The sequence below is a fragment of the Drosophila mauritiana genome, chromosome X, assembly GCF_004382145.1.
Source record: "Drosophila mauritiana strain mau12 chromosome X, ASM438214v1, whole genome shotgun sequence".
NCBI lineage: Eukaryota > Metazoa > Arthropoda > Insecta > Diptera > Drosophilidae > Drosophila > Drosophila mauritiana.
This window is the reverse complement of record NC_046672.1, coordinates 5,040,115-5,062,023: the sequence shown is the minus strand read 5'-3', so window position 1 is coordinate 5,062,023 and position 21,909 is coordinate 5,040,115. Positions and strand designations below refer to the sequence as shown.

General features: G+C 43.4%; 1 protein-coding gene across 11 annotated transcripts in view; it reads right to left on the bottom strand.

Annotated features, from left to right (window-relative positions):
• Window positions 1-13,832: 13,832 nt before the first annotated feature.
• LOC117147526 (neurobeachin) overlaps window positions 13,833-21,909 on the bottom strand; it is a 163,096-nt gene continuing 155,019 nt past the window's right edge. For all 11 annotated transcript variants that reach the window (XM_033314446.1, XM_033314447.1, XM_033314452.1 and 8 more), the window contains 6 exons: window positions 17,346-20,220; window positions 17,103-17,276; window positions 16,734-16,997; window positions 16,470-16,666; window positions 16,200-16,351; window positions 13,833-16,046 (listed from right to left, as the gene is read on the bottom strand). In XM_033314446.1, coding sequence (XP_033170337.1) covers window positions 15,956-16,046; window positions 16,200-16,351; window positions 16,470-16,666; window positions 16,734-16,997; window positions 17,103-17,276; window positions 17,346-20,220 — 3,753 coding nt within the window. In that variant the 3' untranslated portion in view covers window positions 13,833-15,955. The remainder of the gene's footprint in view (window positions 16,047-16,199; window positions 16,352-16,469; window positions 16,667-16,733; window positions 16,998-17,102; window positions 17,277-17,345; window positions 20,221-21,909) is intronic.

Below are 21,909 nucleotides of genomic sequence, written 5' to 3'. Positions count from 1 at the left end.
CACAGTTAGGATTCAGGATCCGGGATTCAGAACAAACGATTCTGGAGTGGGAAACAAAAACACAATGCACAAACGCGGGGGCACTGGAAAAACACAAGCAATACTCCAAAGTATTTGGTATATTTTTAAGCTCAAGCCTCACTGAATATTTAAGATTTCTGCATAGAATAGAATTAAGTATCATCGTATTGGTTCAATTGAAGGCATTACATTTGATTGCACCATTATTTCTCTCAGTGATTTCGTGGGCGTGCGGTAGTTATCCCGGCAACCAGTTGCTAAACCCTCTCCCCCCCACCATTTGGAAACACCCCTAGCCAACGATGGGCATTGACACCTACAATCCGTTTGAATGCTGCTCTCCGTTATCGCCGCTCGCAATTGCAATGGATGTTGCTGTTGTTGCGGCGACTGCTGCTGCTGCTCCTGCTGCTGAGTTACTACTGCTGCTGCTGATGCTGCTGCTGATGCTGTTACTGTTGCTGATGCTGTTGTCGCATAATTTAAGCCCGAAAGGACCAGCAGCAGGTAGTGGAGATGGTGCTGTTGCAGGTGCCATACTGGCATCCCGGCATCCTGGCATCCGGAGTTGCCTAGGTGATTGCCATAAAGGAACTGCCATACGTCCGCACCAAGCCGACCCGCCCACTTGGCGAAAAATCACGCCAGCCCCCTGGTTTTCCCTTTGTGCTTGTGCCTGGGAAATAGATGCAAGATGTTTTGTTAGATAACGACTTCAACGCAAAAAAAAAAATGAAAATGAAAATGGAAAAGGGGAAGAAGGGAGTGGGAGTGGGAGTGGAAAACGCCAGTTTGATATTGCCTCGGCCAATACACTGAACGCCCCCACATTCTGCACTTTAATTCAATGGCTGTATCGACAATGGGGAATTTCCTAATTGGCACACAAAAATCTGTGGCAAATGACGCAGGAAAATTGTGGGAAAAATGGGTGCTGAAAACAAATAATTGAGCTCGACACATTTCGTTTGGCTGACAAATAATATTGTTAAATTTCTACTATATATTAAATTTCAGTAATTATTAAATAATTGATCATTTTTTTCACTTCAAGTTAGCTGAAGTCCTTGATCTCAATTTACGTTGGCAACTTACTAGTATTGAAAATGCAAATTAAATACACATATGCTTATTTAAATATATCTATATATACATGTCATTCAATAGTTTACCCCTTCTTTGGCCTTTTTTTCCCCATTTTATCCTTTGCAAAATCCAATTCGCTGGCATATCACAATTGCATCGCAAAGTTCCTCTCCGTACAAAGTACAAATAGAGCAACAGGAAAGGATAAAAAAAAAGAAATGTAATCCTCCGAAAACCAGATCGTTATCCCCCAGACCGCCGCCCATGCAAATTGGCCGCAGGCATTGGCGCAAAAATTGATATGCATATAACCTGAACAGCATGTAGATATATATATGTACATATGTATGTATAGAGAGGTCTACCAACATATTTCTATATATAGATGCTATTTGTTATGCAGTTCGTCGGGTTGGTGGCCAAAAAAATATGGCCCGCTTTTTCTATAGGGAAATACAGATTCAACTTTAATTCGTTTGTCGAAAAAATTTTTCCAAAAAAATCTGATGAAAAGCTGTTTGAAAAGTGCGTTTTTTGTAAGACGCGTTTTTGTCCATTCCTTGCATTATTTTGGCAAAAACCATAAAAATACTTGTTTGAATGTGAAATGTAATACATCGTTGAATTCGTCGTGAAATTTTCAATTAATTGGTGTTCAAATCTTGAAGTGAAAATTGATTTCTCAAAAAAATGACAAAATTTTACCAAAAATTTGTTTTATAAAGTTAGACAAAAGTGAATGGCAACGTTGGCATTGGCAGTAAGCTGAACCAATTTTAGCTGTATAACCATTGTGAGTTATATGATAGAAGTCGTTTATCGGAATTTTCCGTCCAAAATTAATCGATTTTGTATCATAAAATCGAAAATAATGATTCAAATATTAACTGGAATACCTCGTTAAGCTCATAATTAAAATTATAATCGATTGGCGTTTAAGTTTAAAAAATATTTTTTTTTTCAATTTTTTTGCAAATTATCGTCAAAAATGCAAATGCAAAATTTTGGCAAAAAAAAAAAATTTTTTTTAAGTCCCCCGAAAAGTGACGGGGATAATCACCTTTTGTAATTAGTACGTTAAATGTGTTATTTATTAAGTTTTGTGGCCCATTTTGGCCAAGTTATGGCCAAAAACTTTTGATAATATTCATATTTTTGGCATTCATTTCTTGTCATAATATTTTGGTCAAAAACTATCAGTATTTCGTTTACATAAATTTCAATAATTTTAATTTCGAAATGCATTTTAAGATCAGGCTCTTAAGCTTATGAAACGCACTGTCTGCATGCCCACATAGAATTGATTAAACAAATATTTGCATTTACCTGTGGTCCTTGGGCACACTATCCCCTTCCCTCACTACCACTTGTACGTCCCTGATCTTCATTTTTATTTCATGTTTTGAGTTGGTGCTGTTGTTGTTTGTGACATCGTGTTGTCGTGTGACAAATCCTTGCAATTACCGTAATGCCAGCGGCCTTGAATTGAAGGCTAAATGGGCGTGGCATGTGGGTGTGGAGAAGAGGGGCTGTATCTGTGTGGATAGGATGAAAAAGTGGTCATACATATGCATGAATTTACATGATGGACATATGTTGGGGGGCAGGTCCTGGAACTTGGTCATTTGATTGCAATTGTGTGTGGGTGTCGGGTGGATGTGCCTTTATTTATGAATTCCAGATGTGGTTTATATGCTGCACAAAGTTTATCCCTTGCTCCTCTGGTTCAAAAGCAGTTTTTCCTGCATCCAAGATGATATGCCTTTCTGTCTTTTAAGCCCCCCTTCAAATTAAAAGTGTGTATGCTGCTATTCAAGAGAGTTCTAATTTTAACTCTGAATACTAAGTAGCTGAGCTCTGGATTTGCTTGGCCTACGAATAATCTGGAGTAGAACACAACACAAGTAAAAAGTGTTTGTTACATAAGTTAAATTGCTTTTACAAGTAGATGAAACGAGAATTTTTGATTTAAGCACGCAGTTTTTTAAATATCAGTTTTTTCTGCGCCAGCTAGGTGGGATGATAACCCCCTTTTTCTTCCGGTGCATTGTTTATTCGTTGCTCCTCGCCAAGATTAATTGCAGTTCCGACCAAGCTGCTTCCTCCTGTAGCCTGGGAATACGATGTTGATTCGTCTCCCACAGTAACCAAACGTTGGGATGTCCTGCCTATGACAGCAAATGCGAATGGTCTTTTTTGGGTGGTCGGACTTAGGGGCTTGGTGCTGGATGCTTCCACTCCCACTGGGAGTGGTGGAGCCCGGGTTTCGAGTTGCAAAACTCTGCGTCTGCTTTGCAAGCTGTTTCCCTTTCGGGTCGCCGCCAGATGATATACTTTTCCGCCTACCGTTTTTTGGCCATAAGTTTCCTATTTCTTCACTGGGCTAACAAAGGCATGTCGCCTTTGTTTTGCTCCAGGGAAAAGTATCTGAGGGCTCCAGAAATGTATCTACGTAGCTGTATCTGTTGCTCGGTGTGTCCGGCTTCCTGTGTCCAGGTGACTGCTCGGACAGCTTGATTGATTTGTTGACTCCCTTGGCGCAGCAGCTTCGGGCCATGTAAAGTAATTCTACATTTTGTCCCCATTTTGTTGCCGGCTGACCAAACGATGATGAACGGCCAAGATGCCTTGGCCTTTGGCAGTTGAAATGTTGGGAATGTTGAAATCTGGCTACTTTATACCCCTTTCTCATGCAATTTAAGAGGAGGGTATACCAGATGCGTATGTAACGTGGCACGTTTGATTCCTTCCGTTCTTATAAATGTTTCGATCGCAGCGCAAGTTTGCCAATTATATAATGGAAAATAGGTGCACTTTTTGGTCCGGCCAACTGTTGTTCGCTGCTTTGGTTTTTTGGCTTTGTTAATGACCACCGAACAACATCCGGAGGAGCAAAGCTGTCCTGGTTGGTGGCCAGTGGCAAATGAAAAATGGCCACTCCAACTTTTCGACTGCGGTCCTTCCGTAGCAACATAAACAACACGGAAACAGCAGCAGCAGCATCACAGGAGCAACATCCTCAACAGGAGGTCGTCGCTTTGCTGCTTTGCCGCTTTGCCCATCGCCAAATTGGAAAATATGTGAGTGCTTTTTGATTTTGTTTTCCCTGCTGTTTTGCAATTTTCCTGCCATATTTCTTCGTGTTGCATCCACTCCGTCAGCGTCTTCGTTTGCTCGCCTTCGCCCCGCCCCCTCGTATTTCGCCCGCTGCTTTCCCTTTTGTGTTACCCATTTTCCACCGGCGTCTGCCCCAAGTCAAGTTAGTCGAGTTAGAAATTGGAAAATTGCACGGCAGCCCGGACAGGTTTTTGCAACAAACGTGCCAAAGATGCAGCGAAATCTTTCATGGCACTCACGTTGAGCGTTGACAATGACAGCAACACCAAGTGCAACAGCACAACAGGAGAGTAAATAAAAAAAAAAAGGAAAAAAAACAGGAACCGGAGGAGCAATTGCAATAAAACTAGCTGACATTTTGATAACGAGCATCCCAAATGGCCAATGGCCAATGAAGATTCCAATCTCACGGCATGCGAATTGAAAATTGAAAATTGAACGCCCGCATAAATGGAACGTCTCTGAATGCCAGATGTGAAATTTTCACCGAAATTGTCGCTTAAAGAGTTCAATAAAAGTGAGGGAAAGTATCACAAAGCCCTTCAATGTATGCCATTCAGATTAATTCCAAGAAGGGTGTCCTGTTAATCTTTCACTAAATAATCCAAATTCAGTCTCCAATGTCAAATGCAATTTGTTTCCCCCACCTTAGCCACTATTCTCACATTTATTTTCGTGGATACAATTGCAGTGAGAGCAAAATATTCATTGCATCTGTCAAGTTCTATTTCAGCGAAATGCCCTGCCCTCGAATGACTGACTTTAAATCAATATCAATCGAACCGGCTCCCTTTATATATATATATATATATTTCATTTACCTTTCCTATATTTTTGATAGCGATTTTCCAGCAGTTTTCCCTTAGATTTCCCTCGACTCCCCCTTTTAATGCCACCCTTTTGTTCTCTAATTTGGCAGCCATCGACGTGCTTAGCAGTAAAAATATGCAACTGCAGGATTAGGAATGACTTTTACTCCAGATTGGATGGCTGCCGGGGATGAGGGTGATGAGGGTGGGGTTCGAATGGGTGTGGGATGGGCGGAAAACTCTGGAGACAGCCATTGCCGGAGTGCCATTGAGAAGTTTCAAGTGCCGATGCGAGCGGCGTGCAAAAAGTTGGCTGCAGTTGCAGTTGCACTTGGCCCAAGTGGCGGGCGTGGTCATAAAACAAAAAGGGGGTCGCCGTCAGCCCGAAAGGAAAGGGGTCTGGGTGCACCCACCTCTCTATATAGATATATACACCTGAATCTTAGCTAGACATCGTTGTCATTGTCGTTAGCAAATATACGGCCAAAGAGGATCAAAGAGCGCTGCACGTTCAGAAAAAAAAAAAAAAAAAAAATGAAAAAATAAATAATTGCAGTGGCGCAGCCAAATGGGGGTAGTTCGTTGTGCGAGTGTGTGTGTGTGTGTGGTGAGGCAAAGGACGAGGTCGCCGGATGCACAAGTATGCGTTTGCAGAAAAGGAAGGAAGTAACAAGGAATGGGGGTACCGAAAAGCAAAAAAAGAAAAAAATAAGAGGACGTACCAAAATGAAGGGGGTGCTTGCTGGCATTCGTTTTGAAAGTCAAATTCCCCATGCGATGATGAGGAGGATGTTGATGGGGCGGCGAAAAGGGGGATCGCCGTGCCAGTGGGAAATGCGGGAAAAGTGGGAAAAGTGGGAAAAACGCAGGCTCTAAGCCTCCTTAATGTCATTTGTCATCTTTTGGCCAAGTACCAGAAGGAGCTGCAGTCGGTTCTGTTTGCTATTATGCAAATATTATTTCGTGCCAAAAGCTGCTAGCGCGCCCTGCCCGTCCCCCCAAAAATCGACAGGGAAGGGGATTTTCCTGCTAACCATTTTTCTTGTATTTTCAATGGCAGAGGAGGTAGGAAATGGTCGTGGATGGAGTGATTAGGAGTGGCAAAGGCGGGAAAGCGCCACATCCGCTGCCTTTGGCCCACTTCACTTGCATTTTATAATAAAGCAGCAGGAAAAGTTGCTGCTCAAGACAATCAAAATGAAAAACATAAAAAAATAGACACTTGGCAGTAGCTGTGAACGAAAACAAAAAATAAATGTGCATCTGAAACTTATCGAAGACATTCAACTTCATTTCTTTTTTTATCGACAGCGCACTGGGTGTGGCAACAAAAGCCTGTCAAAGCCACTGGCATTAGATTCCCGACTCAGCCAATAGATTGCTGCTGAAAAAAAAAAAAAAAAAAATAGGGATAAACCTCCGGATGTATCCCCTTCACTTCCGCTAACAACTGATTCCTTCTGTTTGTTGTTCATAGTAGGGCAAATTAAAGGAAAATGCTTATTATATAAGTTTCACAGAGTGAAACTGTGGGAAAACGAAAAGGCAAACGTACTAATTTACTGCCCGAAGAAGCCTTCTTTTTTGGCGCAGTGCATTAGCCAGCTGCAATTAGTTTCGTAAGCATTTTGCCTGCTGCTGCAATTCGTTTTCATTTACGTCTCCATTGTGGAGCAAGTGTGGTCCTTGAGTTATCAGTAGTGTATTGCGCACACAAAAGTACTACGCTTGTCCGACAGAGATGGGAAATGGGAAATTGATTCGAACTCCTTCGTTGGCAGTGTTGAAATGAAATGAAATGAAATGAATTGACATGAAATGGAACGTGACCAAATTCGGCCACATGTCAATATGCTAATGATGCTGTGCGGTGCAGCCAGCTGCCCATCTTCCAGCTCCATTTTCTCCAAGTAGTTTGCACTATTGTCTTCGGCCTTTGAAACGGCAGCCACAACGTCTGCGTGAAAAGGCTTTAAGCAAATGGAATGGCCAGAGAAATGGGACATGTGGTGCAGGAGGCCTTTTAGGGGTACAACCCAACGGGGGTTGCGATGAGGATTCTAAGGGGCAAAGTGGGCAGAAAAGGGGCAGAGAAAGGAGTATGGAGCAGGGAGAAAGCGGACATTCCCATTGCCAGGGCCATGTTGTGTAATTGGCGGCCCGAAACGAATTGAAATGGGAAATGGCAAATAAATTGAATGAAACGTGTACCGCACCCACTGGCAGTTACACAAGGACAAAGCAGAGGGAGCGAGAGAGATGGAGAGGGAGAGAGCGAGAGAGAGAGTGGGAACACAGGTGAACGAGAGGGCGTGGCCTGCTGTTGACCGCAAAGTGGCGTTTCCCTTTCCACATCCGCTTTTCTCACCCACTCCCCAATCTCCATCCGCTTCCGTTTCCGGCCAGGGCCATTAAATATTTACGAACAGCACACGAAGATCACAACGAGGCGGGAAATTCACCGCAATCCGCATTTGGAAACATGAGGAAAACACGCTAGGTGACTGCAATTCTGTCAAATGAGATATGGCACTTTGAAATTATCACTTTTTGATAGCAGCTAAGCTAACACAAGCTAACCAAACCAATAGATACTGCATACGGCAGCTGAAGTGCGGACTTCTTCGAATGTGTTTTTTTTGTAATATTTTATGCAAATCCTTTTTTAACAGAATGTCAGAGCATTTGCGTAACTTCCTTTTCCTTGAAGTCGCTCTCGGAAATCCACATAAAGTTGACTGTTCATGGGGTTCACCACCCGCCATTTCTTTTATTATTTTTTTTTTAGTACCAACAGATGTTACCCCCTTCCCGTGCCGCGTTTTTCTTTTTTAAATAACTTTCTTCGTGCACTTCTTATTTTTTTTTTATTCCCAACCCATTGTTTTCGAGGACAGTGGGGAAAATGCAGAGTCGGTGGCACGATGCCAGCTGAAAGGCAACAAAACCAACAAAGGAGCGGCGAGCAGATAAAGAATTAATTTTGCACAAATACGCTTACATGCTGCGTAATAGTCGAGCGGCAGTTTGCACTTTTCGCCCGATCCTTGCGACTCCAACTATATATATATGTAGATACATATATATTCCTATTCTATATATGGGTGGTAAAATGGCTATGTGTGGGGGAGGGGTGCATGCAAATGAAAGGATAATGGAAAAAGGCATGGGGGAGGGGGAAATTTGTCTGGTTTGTGCATTAAGCGTAAGCTGCAACAAATGACAGGGGATCGCGGGGCTGGCAAAATGTGGGGGAAATCCAAGGGAAATGTGGGAAAATGGGGAAACGGGGAAATGCGAACAATGGGAACTGAGCCAAAGTCCCGCAGGACAATGACAATTTGCGGGCGTTGACAGTTGCCCAAAAAGCATAAAAAGAAAGAAATAGTGTTTCATTGTGCATATGTGCACAGGCAGAAAATGTGTGTTACCAATCAAAACTAAGTAAGTTCAAGAACTTGAATTAATTTCTGCGGAAAGAAAACACAAACAAGATCATTTAAATGTTAAATCTTTTTATACGTTTTATACTACACATTTTGCACAGTGAGTGCGAACATTTTTGAGTGCGTTTTAGTGTGTCGCAATTGAATTCGCATTCCCTAGAGAGAGACAGAGTGAGAGAGACACAGAGAGAGAGAGACGGCTCTTCTGTCAAGGCAACTTTGGCCCTTGTGGCTAATCCAATTTGCCTTAATTAACCTGCTGAATATTTCATTAATCAAACATTCCCACACTCGCACACACACTTATCTCTTTCAATTAGGCTGCTCTGACATTTTTACACCCTGTTAGCAAGCACATAAAAATCCATTCGCCTGCTTCTATTTCTTTTTTTTTTGTTCACATTTCAATATCTTGCATTTGCTCTTGTACTCTGTTGTTTTTGTTGTTTGGTTTAGGTTTCTAATTACTCACCGCAACAGGCACGCCCACCGTGCGCCCCCTTGACTAACTGGTTGACTGACTTAATTACAAATTGCATTATTTATCGAGCGTCAAAGTTCGTCAAACTGCAGAACTCGAAGGACGAAGAGCACGGCGGGGTTCTGCAAAGGATCCTGGAACTCGAGGATAATCGACAATCGAATGTGTGGGATAGGTTTTTCAATGAAATAGGTATGGTATGGTGCAAAGAACTGCAAGAGTGGAAAAACACACTCTCGATGCAAAAAAGAAAAAAAATAATGAAAAGTGGTTGGGAATTATAAGTTTCTACCGGTACATTTCGTTTTGATTTACAGTAACGATGATGTGGTTGCACAACTTATTATTTTTTTTTCCATGCAAACATTAGCATTTGTTAATGTTTAATATTTAAGGATTTTTGTGTCGGTTGCAAGTATTTGTATGTATAGACGGTTCAAAGTATACATAAATCATGGTGTTCAACAAGCCACTGGTATTTTTGGATATCCACTCGGAAATCCTTTCGAATTTATGTCACCTGGTCAGTTGTAGCTTTCAGCCTCTCTCTCTATCTCTCTCTGTCCATCCGCTCGTCCATCCTTTATGGCGGCACCTTTGTGTCGTGTGGTTGGTGGTGCAGTTGGGTGTTGCAGGCTGCAACCCCGGAGGTGGGTGCTGAAAAGTATGCTACGGTCTGCGCACATGGCACATAATTGAGTGACAACGTGGTCTGAAACATTTGCCAGGCGGACACCGTCAAGTGCTGGCCAGCCAAAAAGGGGGTGGCTCGGTGGTTGGGTGGCTCAGCGGTTGAGTGGGTGCCTGGGTGGTTGGGTGATTGGGTTGGGGCTGCCTTGGTTGGCAGCTGATGCAGGGCATTTGAATTTGTAATGAGATTACACACAGACAGAGACGCAGTGCTAGATAGAAGCTATATATCCATATACATATAGCGACTATACAACACCTGCTGGCTGTCTATCTACCCTTCTCGCTTGTACCATCTCTCTTTGTCGCTATCCCTATCTCTCTGTCTCTGTCCCTGTCTCGGCGGAGCAACTGTTAATTGTGGCCATAATTAAGGTGACCCCGAACCAGTTGGCCATACGCAAAACGTGACGAGCTCATTAATTTTATATGCTTTATTTGCCCTCAACTGTCCTGCTCTGTCCTGCAACATTTCCCTCGCTCTATTTGCGTCCCTCATTTTTCATCCTTCATTATACCCGTTACTCGTAGAGTAAAAGGGTATACTAGATGTAACATGCAGAAGAAAGCGTTTCCGGCTCTATAAAATATATATATTCTTAATCTTATTCGACTTTAAATTTTTTATCATTTTATTCCCCAATATCTATCCATATCCCGGAAAAATGATGAAATTTCGCTGAGTAACGGGTATCTGATAGTCGTTTCATATTTTATCTTTTTTTTCATGAGAGTGCCATCTCTGTCCCTCCATCGTTCCGTCTCGATCCGAGTCCAAATTCACTTTGCTTTTTCCTTGGCTTTTTCCGTTGGTGGGTGTGTGTGTTGATTTAAAACCCAGATGCAGATGTAAATACTGATGCAGTTGCCGTTGCGGGTGTGATGAGCATGATGAGGGCGAGAGATGATGATGGTGATGATGACTTCGGGACGTTGTTAGCGCTGTTGCTGCCACTTGGTTGCTTTATGTCATTGCTGGTTAAGCGATGCGTCTAATTTGCAGCTGCTGCCGAAGCTGGACGGCTGGCTCCTCCAAGGCACTACCAATCCCCCTTATCTGCAACTTCAACCCGCCACGCCCACTTTTCCGGTGGGGGAGAATTTACATTTTGTGTTGCGAGCCAGCAAAGTGTAAGAAGGAAAGTGAGAAGTGAGCGGGTGGCAAAAATGGGATTATAAGAGGTGCTGCGAAAAAACCAAAATTCAAAATGCACTATATCGCACAAACAGGATTTGATCATTCATACTGAAATTGGTCACACTGAAAGCAAAACTAGCAGTTGCTTTATAAATGTTACTTTAAATTTAACTCGCTCTTAGCAGCAGTACAATTTTGATGAACTTGGTTAATATGTGGAGCTCATCTGCAATTATGAACAGCTTGGAAGATGAGAGCCTGGAAAATCACACACTCACACACACATTCGTTGATAGTCGGTGTAAAATTGTTTGCATTTACTTTGGCTTGGTTTTTAGTCCTGGCAAATAGCAAATAGCAAATGGCAAATGGCGGCGGCTGCCTGTTGACTGCCACCTGGATGCCAGGATAGCAGGATCCATGGATATCGTGGTGTTGCCTCTCTAACCGCGTTGCTCGTTAATTTTGCAGCATTTCCGCTAGCAATTTTCAGGCAACTCCCGTCGCCACTTCGTCCTGTGCGTCGTCCTTGTTGCTGTTGTTGTTGTTGCTAGCAACCGGAAATGCAGGAAACGGATATTACACGCTCCAGAAAGCTCACAGCGTGGCGGGGGAGGGGGTAGGTGCTTGGTGGTGGGTTAAAGGAAGGAAAAGGAGCTGTGTCGTTGGGCATAACTTGAATAATATGAAAGAGATATGACTTTTGATGACAACGTGGATGGCGGCGGCTGCTGTTGCTGCTGCTGCTACTAATGCTCTTGCAATTTGATGCATTTTCCGTGTTTAGACAGCTGCCCCCAAAAGTTGTCCTTAGCGCCTGGCACTCACCTTTTCTTTTTGGCCCAGCGTCTCCTTTATCTATTTACCCACCGCGCTCTTCCCTGCCATTTTGCCGCCCGGCTTTTCTGCTTTTCCCGTGCAACTGCAACTGGAAACGCAACTGGGGCGTGCTAAAAGGAAAAAGGAGCCAAGGAACGCGAACGAACGCGGCGCTTTAATTGCTTAGCCCGTGGAATTGTTGTCTCGCTTTTCCATTTTGCCCGTTCTCTATTTTTTCCTTGCTGGCTGGCTGGCTGGGATTTTCCTTTCTGGTTGTTCAATTGTTGGGAAAATGAAATTATTGCAAGCCAGCAGAAATGGGAAAAGTAGGTCACAGCTAAACAAAAAAAAAAAAAAGAGGATTTTGGCCAAGATGAATTGACTTTCCTCCCCACCAAAATAGAAAACAAATTTGGATTTTTTTTTTTTTTTTAAGATTTCATTGTTTTTGTTCGGTTTTATTTTGTATTTTTTACTCTTCTGGTTTTCTTTTTCATTTTTCGGTTTTCTTTATTGAACATAATAATTTGGTTTGTTTCGGTTTCGTTTTTGTTACTTTTTTTTGTTTTAATGCTTGCTCACTTTCGCTTGTTAAATTTGTAGCTTAACTTTAATTTGAAATTTTTTCTTCAACGCTTGTTCAACGCGCGACCTTTAATTACTTCCATGCAATTGAGTTTTTATTTCTGTTTAATTATTATTAGTTGTGTACGTTTTCCTCTTTGTGGGTGGAGGGGAGTGGGTGGGAAAGGGAGGGAGGAGGGAATGTGGTGTGAGTGTGTGTTCTTCGTGTGTAAACTTATTTCGTTAGAATTGTAGCGTATTTTAAATTTAATTTTAATATGCATAAATTGTTTGCCCTTCGCCCCGCGCTAGCTAACCTTTTGACCTCTCTTTTCTGCCGCTTCATCGCTTTTCGCTTTATCTTTTCCGCCTTTGTTTATTATTTAATGTGTTTAATTTTCGCTTGCTTTTATCAATTTCAACGCACGCATTTTGCAAAAAAAAATACTTTTTATTTATATATATCTATATATATAAATGGGTTTTTGTTTAGCAATATTAATGAACATTTATTTCGTAGCTTTATCTCTTTATGTATTTTGTATTTTGCATTTTGTAATTTGTAAATTTAGTTAGTATTTGTATTTTGTATTTCGTATTTTGCTGTCTTTTGCTTTTGTTGCTGCTGCGGAATAGATTAAATTGTTGTTTTTGGCTCTCATTTGTTTGTTAGTCTGCTATTTAACAATGTTGACAAAATATATACACACATGTATATCTATATATATATATATATATATATATTTCGATTTCGATTGAGTGTGTGTGTATGTGTGTGTTCACGTGTGTTGTGTGCCTGTCTTTTAGCTTTAACTTTGCCTGCGATTTTCGGGTTTATTCTCTAATTTTAAAATTCCTACCTCCGCCTGTGTAAATAATTATATGAAATAATTCTTGCCCGTGCATGAGTAAATTCTTAAATATTTTTTGTTTCTTTCTCATTTTGTTTTGTTTTTTGTTGTTTTTTTTATTTTTTGTTTTTGTATTTTTCCTTCATTTAACTTGACTTTTTGTAAAGTCTTCGTTTTGTATAAATTTAAAATTGTCAGCCATTTTTGTTGTTTGTTTTTTTTTTTTTGTTAATAAAAACGTTATGTAATTTATTTATTTATATTTATGTTTTGTTTAATACGACTACCGTCTCCCACTTTTCATCCTCGCTAAGTTCTATAAAAAGTGCGTAATTAAAAATTGTTGGCGTCCGCAGTTAATATTCAAATATTCGGTATCATTTCAGTTAATGGCTAAACTTTTTATCCCATATCGTATATAGATACACACGGTTGTGTGCATAAAAAAAAATGTAGTTACTGCTCCGAGATTGAGAGTTTTCCGCCTCGACTTTCTCATCGAGTTCAAGTTTTCCGCTTTCGCTTCATTGCGTTTCCTTTAATTTGATTTGATTTGAATTCCTTTCGTCCTCCCTTCTTCCGTTCGAATGCTTTGCTTCCGGCTTTTTTGTAGTGGGCTTTAAAAATACATTACTCTTAGGACAGTTCGCCATGGATTTATGTACAACATTTAAATTACTAATAGTTGTAAATTTTATTCGTCACCTTCGCTTCGCAACGGTATTTAATTAACTCTCGTGGACACAAAAAAAAAATCGCGTGTATTATTATTAAATGTTTATTTAATTTTTGCATTTGCCTGGGTTCCTGTTTTTTGTTTTTTTGTGTCGTTTCAGCTGCTATTTGCATAATGCTTCTTAAATATGTACACACAGAGAGTGGAAAAATCGAGTCTGTACTAAAAGCGAATTAAGTTTTTATCTGTTTCAATGGGAATAAATTTGGAATGTTTAAATCCTGAGAAAAGAATAGATGCGAATTAATCGAAAATCAGCTGTCTTATTTTATTTCCCTCGAGCACAAAATCGAATCGGGCCAAGACACAACAATAGAGCTGGAGAAAATTCAGTTTCCCTATAGTTGTGTGCTTGGAAAACAGGATTAATCTCTAGCTCCACACAACATATACATACATTCACGATACCTATATATTTGGGTTCCAATTATTTTTGGGGGGAGGGTTTCTTTTAGCTGGACTTGATTCAATTTGTATCGCTTTTGCGCTTTTACAACCGAATGTGTTCGTTTCTAGCCGTAAACTCTATATATACTTGAAGTATGGTTATAGTAATTGCCTTAGCTCTCGTCTTTATATACAAATCTAATCGGTAAGTGCCAGAGTGGTGCGCCATGGATGGATTGTTTGGTTATTTTGAATTATTTTCGGTTTGCGAATCGCTTGGGAAAATCAAAGGCAGAATCTGCGGTCAAATTATACATATATATATATCGATATATACATATATAAAACACCTCAGCCTGGACGTACATTGATTGGTTTTGTTTCGAGGAAGCCAATTGGGGTCTTGATAGTAGGCTAATTTTTGGACGCAATTGAAAATTTTCTCACTTTTACTTAATGAATAGAATAGAGCCTAAAGAAAAAATACAAACAACAATCAACGGAAGAGGATAAAAAATACAACAACAACGAAAAAAAGAGTACAAAAAACGAATATAGGCCATATTTTTATATCGATTGTATTTATTTGTTTTCGCTCTCGTTTCGAAATTAGCGTGCGGTGCAGCATGGCGTATGCGTGATATTTGTGGAACGAGAACGAAAAACGAAATCGCCGGCTTTCGCTTGGATAAGTTTTGCATATTCCGCTTCCGTTGGCGGATGCATATATGTATATATATATATATACATATATATATATCTTGTTTATTTATTATTTTCTGTGGCTCTCAGCAGTGTTAATAATTTAGCTGTTGTTTAGATTTTAGTTAGCGTTTTTTGGAGTTAAGTTGAGTGTGTTAGTTAGCTACAAATGCATATGCGTGTGTGTACTAAAATATCTCGTATCCGCTGTTTGCATCACTTCCGTTTCCTGCTTCTTCTGCCCTCCTCTTTCCGCTCCATTTATCAGCTTTATTGCCTTGGCATTGTCCTTGCTTGGTTACCTTGTGTTTGTGTGTGTGTGTGTATGGTTATGTAGTGTCTGTGTTCGAAGAGTGTGTGTTTGTCACGAAGAACTAACGCTATAATTAAAAATTGGCTTTCTGCTTTCTCTACCGTCTTCTCGTTTTTTGGCCGCTTAGTTTCATTATTTTCTCCCTTTATCTTTGCGTTGCGCAGCGTTTCGTTTCGTTTTGTTTTGTTTTGTTTTGTTTAAACTTTTATGAGAACTTTTGCTACGTTGGTATTATAATGCATGTGGAATTAGCTTTAGGTTGATTTACTTTTAGATTTATTAACTGCTTATTGCGTTTTATAAACACTAACTTCATTTGTCTTATTTCAACTACTTACTTAAGCCGCCAGCTTTCTTCTTCTCCTCCTTCTACATCACCTTCTACTTGTTTTGCCTTTGCTTTTGCCCTCCTCCATTTTGCCATAACTTAACATACATTTCGTTAACTCTAGTAAAAAAAAAATGTTCGCATCTTCTGTTCTGTTCCGTTCTCTATTTTTTTTGTTACTTTTTTTTTGACTGGCTTTCATTGGCCAAACACACACTAATGCACAATTAATACTAGACAAAAAAAAACATAGTTTTGCTTACTAGCCTAGAGTTGTAAAGGTCTGTATAGAAAAAAACCGATTCGCCCTCCGTGCGCCGTTTTTTTTGTAAGTACTTTGTAGTTGCTTTGCGATCGTTTTTTATATTTTATTTCCGTTTCTGTTTCACTTTCCGCTTCCGGTTCCGCTTCCTTGGCCTTTGTTAACTGGCGAGTCGTGGGTTACTGCAATGTTCAAGTGTCCAAACTTAGTAGCGCTGCTGGTACTCGTGGTGCCAGCGGTTGAAGTCGATGTGGAATACTATGATCGAGCCCGTCGAAAGTCCGGCCAGAAGGTATCTACAGCAGAGTAAGAAGTGGCAGAAAGGGGAACGAGTGAAGTGAATACAGGGTTAGAACCAATTTAAACCGCTTTTGAATGAACCTCCTACGAGAATTATCCCCTGAATTTGAATTGAATGAGTTTTGCAGGGACTGTTGCATTTCACTTACTTCTGATCGTGGGTGAGGGCCAAAGATCGGATGCCCGCGTTGCAGGCGGGGAAGGCATAAAGTGGTGCTAGGTTGAAGGTGCGCCACACCTCCACGATGCCGCGATCACCGGCGGTCATCAGGTATTCACCATCGCGCGACAGTAGCATGCACTGAAAATAGCAAAAAAAATTTCCAAGTTTATTCATGAAAACAGTAGGTTATTAATGGTTTGGTTGCTTTTTGATTGTGGAAATATTTACTTTTCTATAAAAATAGAAAAGAACTAACCTGTAGATTGTCGTTGTGCGTCTCGTGGCGCAGTTTCTTGCCATTGATGGTATAGGCGGCCACATTGCCCTTATCGTAGTTGATGACAATGAAGCCCTCGCGGGACATGGTTATCAGTTCCGGGGAATGGAACTCCGCTGGTGGATCCAGTGAGCGCAGCAGGTCGCCAAAAGTCGTATGGATAAGTACGGGTCCATCTGGAAAGAGATAACCCATTTCGGTGCCCTTCCTTTCTCTTACGTCTCCACAATAGTTTATACTTACTTGATGATCCAGAGACAACCAGACCCAACTCGGCACTAATCACCACCGATGTCACGGCCTGTTCGTGACCCGTTAAGGTGGCCCGAGGTGTGGGCACATCGCCCTCGCCCACAATGCTCTGGGTTCGGGCATTCCAGTGCCACAGGAGCACCGTGCAGTCCGCCGATCCGGAGGCGATGTAGCAGTCTGAGGTGATGTTGCACTCGGAACGCGCCATGCACGTCACCACTCCAAAGTGACCGAATACAATCTGCACGATTTTCGCTGTAACAATGAAAACAAATGAAACAATTTGGATGTTATGAAGTAGCTTTTAAAGTGAGATGCTCAAATGAAACAATGAAGCGATATTAGCTAATCGCAACATACCCGTTTCGGTGGCAAAGACCCGGAAACTGTTGTCCCAGAATCCGCAGGCGATTAGGAACCGACTGTCCACTGTGGTAACAAAGCAGTTGGAGCGTATCTTGAGCATCTGGCTAAAGTTATCGCCCAAATGACGTCGGCTGGCCGCATTGCTATTGTTGTTGGTGCCATGAACAGCTGAGGATGACAATTAATCGGTTATACTTTGTCCAGAAGGTCCTACTCGTATGACCTAGTTTAACTCACCCAGAACCGGATCGATGGTCAGTGGTTGATTGGAACCCGGCGATTGGGGCGATTCGGCGTAGCTGGGACTCTGGACGGAGGCGGTGTAGTTGCAGTTCCATCGATTCACCGCAAACTGATGACCCGCCGTTACCGTGACCACAGATGGCAACGACAGTTGCGGATAGGTGTTGGCCGAGATGTGAATGACTGGTGAGTTCTGATAGAACTTGAGCATCTGACAGAGATCCTCAGGCATCGCACTGAACATCATGGGCGATAGATGCATCGCAGAGCTGCGCGGCGGATGCGGTTCCATCAGCAGTTGACTAGGCGTTTGGCCAAAGTTGCGGATTTGATTCTCGACCGCTTCGCGCATCACCGGATCCAAAACGCCGTCCAAGTCAACGCTGCCCTCATATGTCAAATAGTAGAACACGTTGGTTGCCCTAATGGCCTCGGGACCGCGTTGCTTGTAGCCAAAGATCAGATCGATCCACTGGTGCAGCTGGCAGGACACGAACTCCGACTCCAGTGCCATGCGATTGATGCGCACGAATTCCTCGGGGCTCTTGGCCCAGGGTGGTAGTTCAATGTCATCCACCAGGGCACCATCCTCGCGATGACCCAGTCGATAGCCCGATGAATTGTAAAACATTTCGGGCAGGAAATACCATTCGGGTATCAGTTCCTTCACATCCGATGTATCACGCTGGCAATTCTTCCAGGACAGCGACACCGAGCTGAACAGCCTGTCGGGATAATCAAACTTACCGCCCTGCAGGGCCAGGAACATGGTGGTAAACGGTTCCACGCGCACCAACCAGTTCAGCGTGAATGCTGCCGTGGAATAATGCGTACCATAGTGGAAGGGCGGTATGGTGTCACTGTCCCAGCTCTCGTAACGCTCCTCGAAATAGGCTCTGCGCGATGGATTCAGGGCGCCAATCGGTTTCGACAGATCCCTGTAGTTCGACGGCAGGCTGAGATCCAAATCCTTGGACTCGTAGTTGGTCAGCACCCACGGAAAGATGGGATACTGATTTAGGTCGTTGTACGTCCTGCCGGCGATCGTGTTCAGGAACATAAGATACTCAAAGTTGCTAATCTCGCGACGCTGCCACTTTTGGGTCATGTTCGAATTGCGCATCAGTTGACGGGGCGACATCATGGAGGCCCTCCTCGTCTGCGGTATCCCATACTTGATGCCCACTCCCACACGGGGCAGGGCCTTGATTACCTTCTTGACCGTATGCTGATCGGGAAAGGCAAACAGTATGGACGTACGGCTGGCCAAAAAGATCTCGAGGGCCACATTTTGCAGGAGATAACGCCTCGAGAAGATGGCCCTCACTTCGGAGAAGTACCATTTGCCGTGCAAATGGTCACAGTACTTGAGAACTTCGCCATCGATCTTCTGGAACTCGGGATGCTCTTCATCCACCTCGAAGAACATTTCAGTGCTGGTTATTGAGACAGTGCCGGGTGCCACCAGACCGGGTGCTATCAATCTCGCCTTGGTGCTGATGTTGACGGGACCCGTGAGGTCCAGATCCAACTCCCGATCCTCAATCAAGAGCTCGGCGTCGTCCAGTAGCTCACCATTGTGCTGACCCGATGGATGAGTCCGCGAGACGGCTATTTGGGTGTGGAACTCATCGCGAGTCTGCAGGATGGCGTCTTCAGGTCCGCCATTTTCCAGAGCCGCCTTCAGTGTGGCCTGTGGATGCGAGGATCCGCGCGGATTCTGCACCATCCGTTTCCGACGTCTGGCATCATCCTCCCAGGCATCCAGCTTCCAGTAAGGACTCTTTTGCACCGCTCCAACGATGGCGCCACCACTGGATGTGGAGCTGGAATCGCCCCAGGCTCCGTGGCGATTACACATGATGTTTCGTACCTTCTCTAGGAGACGGCTGGCAATCACATTGTCCCTGCGACGTGCGGCGGTTATCAAGTGATCGCACATTCGCTCCTCCTCCCTGCGCTCCAAAAGGGTCTGTGCACATTGCGATTCAAAGTCGGCATGCTTGAGGACATCATCCGCTCGCATTCTATTGAGAATGAACTCCGCCTCATTGGCCACCCGAACAATGTGATCCTTCATGGCGTGCGAAAGCAGGCGGCCCTCATTGATCAGCTCAATGAAGGCCAATCCTGCGTGCTTCTGCAGGCTGTTTTGCCACTCCTGGGAGCAGAGCAACATGACCAGCTCCACGACGGAATGCGAGTTCTTGAAGGTCGTCAGACCCTTGCCCTCCATCAGCAATTCCTGGCCATGGGAGCCGACTAGGGTTTTCGAAAGGAACGGAGCAAAGTCCACCATGATTTCACGGAGCAGCGGACACACTGGCCCCAATGCGATTTCCAGCTTCTGGGTGAGACTGGCCTCTCGCGAAGGTGTGGTCAGCGGCAGCTGGGCCACCAAGGCGGGCGCCTTCATGGGCAACTCCTCGGGACGAGGACGCTGATTGGATGGAACGCCCTGACCTTGTCCGGAATTCACGCCACCGGAACCAGCACCACCATAACCATCAGGCACTCGCACTACCGAGATCTCCGAATCGGGCTTGTCACCCCGCTCCGAATGACCAAGGGATCCATGTTGCTGCTGCTGGCCAATAATTCCCGCCTGCTGCTGCTGTTGTTGGTTGTGATGGGACGGATCGTGTTTGTCGGATATAACATTACCTCCGTTATCCACCAAACCCACAACTATTCCGGCACTTGCCGCCTGAACGGCCGCATCCTCGTTGAGATTCACATCCGTCCAGCTTTCGTCGTTCGAGTGACTCGGTTTGTGGTCATCGATTAGGATCTCGCTGGATGACTCCACTTCGGGCACTTCGTTTTCCGTGGAGTTCATGTTCAGGGAGCCCACATCCGAGTCAACGCTCTGGGATTTGATTTTTTTTCGGTTTTTGTTTTTGGTTTTTAGTGGGGGGAAAGGAGATATGAAAATAAGTAGGCAATCAAAATATGCATGGACTTCGGTAGAAGAGCAATCAAATGGGTCCCCAATTTCGGACGTGGGTTTTCCTCTACTACACTCGGCGAAATAGAGTACAGAAACGGCAATGAAGTTTGGAAAAAGTGGAACTATATAACTATATATAAGTGGAACTATACACAAATACTATTCCACATTGTAGTTGGAATAAAGGCTTAAAGTGTGATCGTTTTGATAACGATTTTCTAAACTTCATTGCCATAATACTTTCAGTGCAAGCCACCTCACTCTTTCGCTTGTGGATGTGTGTGTGTGGGCGTTCTGATGCGAGCCGTGTTTGCGAGGGTCTTGATGTATGCCTATCATTTGCACATTAATTATGCACATTGGACTATAAATCAAAATTCCCAAGCAGCACTGCCCCCGTCCGTCCGTTTTGTCAACACATGCATTTGTCATCAACTCTCGACCCGGGATCGCCACCTAAACCCCAACGCCTATCCGTTCGCTATCCTGTTTTGCCCCCAAAACGTCCCTTCGGTTTCCCCTGTTTAGTCAACAACTGTCACTCATCGGCGTCCATGGCGGCGACAGTTTGTCAAGTGATTTGCATAAAAGTAGTCCAGATTCACTCGAACCCACTGATTTTGGTAGAATACAGGACATTAGGCAAGCGAAATGGAACGCACCGAAATGAAACGATGCGGAATGGTGAGGAATGAAACACGCATAGCATATGACAAATTTTGTTAAGCGTTTGACAAATGTCAGCTGTCAGACACCAACGAGTGTCCGTTTTGTCCGTATTTCGTCCGTTCAAGGGAGAACCAAACGTACTTTTATGGTGCGATTTTGGGTGATTTTCAGGGTGATTTTAGAATTGCAGAAAACCCCAAGCCCCACACCAGCTGTTGCGTGTGGCATCAGCTTGTCATCAGCACGAAATCAATCGCCTTTGTTTGCCCTCGATTTCACGAGTGTTGCGGTGTCCGTATCCCTAGTTGAGCACCCAAAAATTCCCACCCCCCCTGGTCTCCTCACGCACCACCCAAAACCAATGCCTCATTCCGGGGTCTCCAATCTTGTCAACTGTGATATATGCACGCATTCATTAAGGGGGGAGGTATACGTATTATACGTGCGAGGGGGGATGTCCTTAGAGCGAGAGAGAGGTAGCATTGCACTTAGCACTCACACACACACAAATGACAGCTAATCACTGGGTGTGTGCGTGTGTGTGTGTGAGTGAGCGTGGGGCATAAATAATGCGAGTGTAGTAGTAGTTCATTAGGGTGTGCGGGTGTGGTGTGGGGTGGGATATACGGTGGGCTCTCCGGGGTTTACCCCAAAAAAGCGATAAAAGCCAAGAAGTACTCTATGTGAGAGTGAGTTTAAGTGTAAGAGCGTGTGTTTTACAGCTACGTATCACTAATTGCACAAGACATACGCAGACATTAACATATACAAACGCAAATGGGATAAATCACAAGCACTCACACACACAATGATGCATACTTTCGGGCGCCACAAGGTGGTTTTATCAGCACTTTGGGTGGCTGGGCGTGCATTTGCGACTCATTAAGTGCCTTGATTTGTCGGTGGAGATTACAAAATGAAACATGGATCCAACTTAAT